Source organism: Ambystoma mexicanum, chromosome 12 (assembly GCF_040938575.1).
Source record: "Ambystoma mexicanum isolate Mex_15411 chromosome 12, UKY_AmexF1_1, whole genome shotgun sequence".
In the NCBI taxonomy this organism is placed as follows: Eukaryota; Metazoa; Chordata; class Amphibia; order Caudata; family Ambystomatidae; genus Ambystoma; species Ambystoma mexicanum.
In genome coordinates this window covers 442,703,840-442,709,716 of record NC_090936.1, presented here as the reverse complement: position 1 = coordinate 442,709,716, position 5,877 = coordinate 442,703,840, and the positions used below count along the sequence as shown (strand labels likewise).

The window sequence follows — 5,877 nt, the reverse complement described above, 5'->3', positions numbered from 1 at the left end:
AACATCTTCATTATGAGTCAGACATAACTAATATAAAGCAAGTGTAATTAAATTCCATCATATTCAAAATTGTTATATAGAACTGAAAAAACGCAATGTATCAAGACTAATAGATATATAAAATAATGTGCATTCAGACAAATAAACAATGTATTCGATCGATCCGCGGGTGGTGGTGCCAGATGGTACCACCTTGGGTCCCAGTCAAATGACCAGGAGAAGCAGACCGCTCGGGGGGAATCATAATATTTGTAAAATGAAACAAGCAAATAAAACAAAAATAATTACCATGTGTATCTATGCCTATTGGCTAGTTGTGTTAGAACCTATGTCATGTTTAAGAAAGAAGAGACACATCAAAACAAATACATTTCAATGGTAACAAATTGACTGAAAGTTGAAGCATTAAAGATAGCAATGATAGTTAATCTCATCATTAAGACCATTGGGTTGCAAACTCCCAAGTTTATCAATCCAAAAAGTTTCTCTCTGGTTGAGGCGAAGACTCATATCTTCATGTGGATTAATCTTGGTTAGTACTTCCAAAATCAGGAACCTGATTTGTGCCAAACCATGTCGCTTATCACTCCAATGTCTGGCCACTGCAGAATTAGGATTTGAATTCCGGATGCACGAGCGGTGCTCATTCCATCGTATTTTAGCAGCTCTCGTGGATTGGCCGACATAATATTTACCACATGGGCACTTGATACCATATATTATGTTCACACTGTCACAAGTGCCAAAAGACTTCAGAGGAATCTTGTTGCCTGTGCGGGGATGGTTCACAACATTTCCTTTGATCACCATGTTGCAGTTAGCACAGTGTAGGCAGGGATATGTGCCCGTCCGTTGAGTGCTAGGTTCTTTTAAAGGAGGTCTAGTATGAACAAGTTCATCACGGAGATTCCTGCTTCTTTGATAGGCAAATACTGGTGTTTGATCAAATAGTTTCTGAACTCTCACATCATCCTTAAAAATACTCCAGTGTTTTTTAATGGAATTCTTGATTTTATTGCTTTGAATCGAATATTTCGAAACATAGACCGGAGATTTAAGTTCTCTTTTGGATTTGGTGATATTGGTCAATAAGGTCTCGCGACTGAGGGCATTCACTTTCTCAGATGCTAAAAGTACCTCTGCCTGCTTAAAACCCCGTGCCAGGAATGTATCCTTCATTTCGATTTGTTGGGCTAGGCATTCTTCAGGGTCACTCACAATCTTTTTAACTCTCAAAAGTTGACTGTATGGAAGATTTCTCAAGAGACTGGGCTGGTGAAAACTGAGACGGTGTAGCAAATTGTTACGATCAGTGGTTTTGCGGAACAGAGTTGTGCTGTAACTGCTGTTTCCCTTCTTTATTAAGACATCAAGGAATGTGATCATGTCTTTAGATATCTCACTCGTGAACTGGATACGCGGATCAATGCTATTGAGGTATTCAAAGAAATCGGTAAATGTGGATTCGGTTCCTGTCCAGATTCCAAAAATGTCATCGATGTACCGTGACCATAAGTGAATATTGCTGTTCCATTCTTGATTCTTCAAAATGTGTTCTGTTTCAAATTTATACATGAAACAATTTGCATATGATGGTGCCATGGTGGCGCCCATCGATGTACCCGATGTTTGAAGAAAAAACTTATTCTGATATTGAAAATATGAATTTTCTGCAATGAATTGAAGAAGAACGATGATGAATTCTTTCTGAGCCCGGACCTCGGGTGTTTCCAGTAAAAGCCATTCAACAGATTCAATGCCTAGATCATGCGGTATAGATGTATATAGGCTCTTAACATCAATGGTAAACATCAAATGATCACAATGGAAAATCGAGCTATTAAGTTTTTGCAAGAAGTGTGTTGTATCTCTGATGTAAGTAGAAGTATTTTGTATGAGTGGCTGAAGAAAAAAGTCAATATATATACCCAATGGCTGATTGATGCTGTCCATGCCTGCAACAATTGGTCTCCCTGGTGGTTTGGCCTGGTCCTTATGAATCTTAGGTAAAGTGTAAAAGTTGGGTATCCTGGGATGCTTGTTGTTCAAAAATTTGCGAGTGTGTTCATTAATCCAATCCAGTTCCATTGCCCTGTCGAGTATGGTTTCCAAGTTCTGTTTGATTGAGGCTGTGGGATCATGGTCAAGGGGTGCATAAACAGTTGAATCTTGTAATTGCCGGTTGCATTCTGCATCATAGTCAGAGGTATTCATGATCACCAGGGCTCCCCCTTTATCTGCTGGACGGATGGTTATATTTTTATCACAGTAGAGGTTTCTGATAGTTTGCATCTCGTGGGGTTTCATATTCTTATAGGGTGGAGTTTTATAGCTAATGCGTTCCAGATCTCTGGTGACCATTTTCTGGAAAATATCGATGGATGGTACCGATATAGGTGGTATGAAGCCACTCTTTGCCCTGAACTCCTGGAAATCAGGGGCGTCAGAAATGCTTTCGTGGGGTTCAAGTTCTTCAAAGAATACCTTAAGTTTCAATTTCCTCACGAATTTGTAGAGCTCAATTTTGGTATCAAACAGAGTCGTGCTGTATGTGGGCACAAAGCTAAGTCCCTTTTGTAGCGTGTTTACTTCTGTTTTGTTTAATGCCCTTTCAGATATGTTAATTACTAGGTTTTCTTCAGCTGAAGTCTCGTTTGAGGCTTGGTTCTGGGGTTTCCTCCTCCCCCTGCGGGTTCTTTTGGTCGCGCTCCTAAAAAAAGCGGGGTCATTGATGTTTGGGTTAAAGGGTCAGTTGTACGATTGGAACCACTAGATGTCTCGTCTATTGGTGCGTCAGAATCTCTTTGTGCATCTGAATCAGAACTGGATGTATGGTCTGGTGGGTACCGGTGAAGTTTCTTAGGAGCTATTGGTCCGTATTTGTCCATCCACGTATATACCTCTTCATTAATGTAATCATAAGTGTCGCGTTTGAATTTCTTGACTTTTTTTTGTTCTAACTCTGTCTTGTATGTCTCGAGCTTCGAGTTAATATCAGTTAGAATTATATCATACTCCTCCTTTCCCAATGAATCAACAAGTTCCTTCTCAATTTCTTGGATTTCTGTGTTGAGAGAAATAAGATTTTTCGACAACTCTTGAATAGTTAGTAGAATGAGATCTAAAGAGCATTTGTTCAAGATAGCTTCCCATTTACGTACAAATTCTTTGCTTTCTTTGCAGAGGGTCGGACGAAGTTGGATGCGCAAGCCTCTTGGGATGCGTTGATTTTTAAAGTAACGACCAAGGGTGATGGCATGAAGCTTGCGGTTAATTTCTTTGCGTATCAAGTATTCAAGCTGTTTGATCCGTTTACCCGGGTCTTTGGTTCCAGTGGCATGTGGGCCAATGGTCGTTTCGCTAATCAGTTCGAGAATGGCAGCCGCCTCCTCAGTAGAAAACCCTAAGGTTTCTGCACATTTAGACGAGAGTCCTTCTATGTCTTCAAAGGACATGTTAGTGATAATCAAATGTGGATAGGTAGTTTTAGACAATGTGTGCCTCCACTTTCGTGTGACTCAAAACAGGAGGAACAAGAAAAAAGAGAAATAAGTGGGCACCACCAGGTAAATGTTATTATTGTTTGTCGTCTTCAGTTCGTATTTGTATTTCAAATTATAGCAATTAAACACTTGCGGGAGCAGGCTGAGATGGGTCTGGAGTCACCCTGACCCAAGAAAATAAGTGAGGCAATAGACTAGATGAGAAACCTAGTCACACAACCGCTCTCCGTTTGTACCCAGACTGGGTAATTATATTAGAACAAACAGTTCCAAAAAACATTAGTTTGATTCTTCTTAATTTCAAAATTGGTCATAGAAAAAATAATAAGTTCCAGGTATTTGTTAATGTAATGTATATTCTTTTATCAAAAAAATGATCACTAATCAAATCTTAGTGAGGGCGCAGCTGACATGTTGCTTTATATTAGTAAACTTCAAGTGCCAATGCATTTCGGAGTATAAAGCTCCTTCATCAGGGCAAGTCTATACTTATAGGAAACAATAACATCATCGAAAAATGCATACAATATACATAAAGCAAGAAATACATGATGGTATGTAATGGTAGCATAATGATAATAAAGCGCATAGAAGAATAATGGTTACATACCCCAATGGAAGAATTCGAGTCAAGGTGTGATATGTAAAAACAGAGAAAAATGAAGTAAATAGAAATTAGTGTGGATTAGCGTTTAAAGTCATACAATTAATGTCATGGGCTCATAGGTAGAAGAAAATTACCTCGCTTAAAGAGTGGAGTCAGGCGCGTTAAAACTGGAAAGAAACAGTATCGAACGTATGTTCTCACAAAGAACACGATCGGATGCTGGAGGGAATCCAGTGTGCGATCTGTAAAAGCAAAATATGCTTCAGTGGGTGCGGTTGTAAAAGAGTAGGTACACGGAGTGTAAGAAGCCACAACCGAAGCGGTTACCTGAGTTCAAAGAAAAGGATTTGCAAAACAAGAAGGTGAATTTCAATGTTGACAATGAATGCGTGGTCCATGTGGTGAACAGGCAGTCAGCTAGGGATCAGAGGGTGGCAAGGCTGATGAGAGAATTTGTTCTGCGCTGCATGGAATGGAATGTGGTGTTTAAGGCAACACATGTGCCGGGGAAGGATAATGGCATCGCTGATGCATTATCTCATTTTCAATGGCAGAGATTCCGTGGATTGGCTCCAGATGCAGATCAGGAGGGGCAGCAGATTCCGGAGGAGCTGTGGAAGGTAGGAAGCTGAGAGAGCTTGCTTTGGTGGAGGATTCATTGGCCTCGGCATCTAAGAAGTCATACAGGAGGGTCTGGGAGGATTTTATAAGAGGAGGAGCGTGTAGTTGGAAGGGTAGATGGGACGCGGAAGAGCGGAGGAGGGATGATGTCATGAATTTCCTCCTGAGGTGCATGGACAGGGGCTGGTCAAGGGCACAATAGCGGGGAAGTTAGCAGGGATTGCTTTTTATGGGAAATGGTTTTGGGGTTTTCAGCCAAGTGGGGGGGAAATGGCGAGTAGGATGTTGGAAGGATGGGCAAGGGAGAGTAAGAGGGACAAGGAAAGAGGAGGCCGATATCGGCGGAATTGCTGCAGAGGTTGACTGAGGTGGTGGGGGGAGTTTGCTGGTCGGTATGGGAAGGGGAAATGTTTGCGACTTGTTTTACTTGGTTATTCTTTGGGGCTTTCAGGGTTTCTGAGTTGGTTGGGGGAAGAGGGGGGTTTGGGGGACTCCAATGGGAAGATGTTCAAATTACAGAAGAAGGTCTGGACATCAAGATTAAAAGGTCTAAGACGACCAAAAGGGAAGGGGCTCTTGGGTTCTGCTGGGTCGGGGGAGCAAGGATTTATGCCCAGTTCAGGCAGGCAGGGTGTGGAAGGAGCGTTGTGGGGGTAAGACAGGCTTGGTTTTTCAGCATGCGGACGGATCGCCGGTTTCAGTGGCCCAAGTGCTAGGGGTATTGCGGAAGGCGCTGGTGGCAGTGGGAGAAAAGGCAGAGGATTTTGGGACTCATTCCTTTAGGATGGGCGCAGCATCTGAGGGTAATAGGTTGGGTTGTTCGGAAGACAAGGTGAAAAGCTTGGGGCGTTGGAGGTCTGGGAGATACAAGGGGTACGTCAGGGAGTTTGATAAAGGGGAATGTTGAAGAAAGGTGGCGTAGGACTTTTGGGACAACTGCGTTTTGTTGGAATTTTTTGACTTCTCAGTGATTTTGTAATTTTTTTTTTTTTCAGATGCTGCGCGAAAGGAAGGGGAGTTGGCGCAAGTGTGGATTGTTGGCCATTCAATTGTTAAGTGGGCTGGGAAAGAGGCGGAGAAAAGGGTGTTTGGTAGGCAACTGGGGTGCAGCTATAAGGAGGTGGTGGTGAGATGGCACGGGTTGGG

General features: G+C 42.2%; 1 protein-coding gene across 1 annotated transcript; it reads right to left on the bottom strand.

Annotated features, from left to right (window-relative positions):
- Window positions 1-405: 405 nt before the first annotated feature.
- On the bottom strand, window positions 406-4,444 carry LOC138514496 (uncharacterized). The gene is made up of 2 exons (XM_069629975.1): window positions 4,245-4,444; window positions 406-3,986 (listed from the first exon to the last, which is right to left on the bottom strand). Exon 2 carries the CDS (start codon window positions 2,359-2,361, stop codon window positions 406-408), a length of 1,956 nt encoding a protein of 651 aa, XP_069486076.1. The 5' UTR covers window positions 2,362-3,986; window positions 4,245-4,444.
- Between the last annotated feature and the right edge of the window lie 1,433 nt (window positions 4,445-5,877).

Coding starts and splice junctions, on each gene's coding strand:
- LOC138514496 (XM_069629975.1), bottom strand. CDS start 2,361: ATGGTCACCAGAGATCTGGAACGCATTAGCTATAAAACTCCACCCTAT.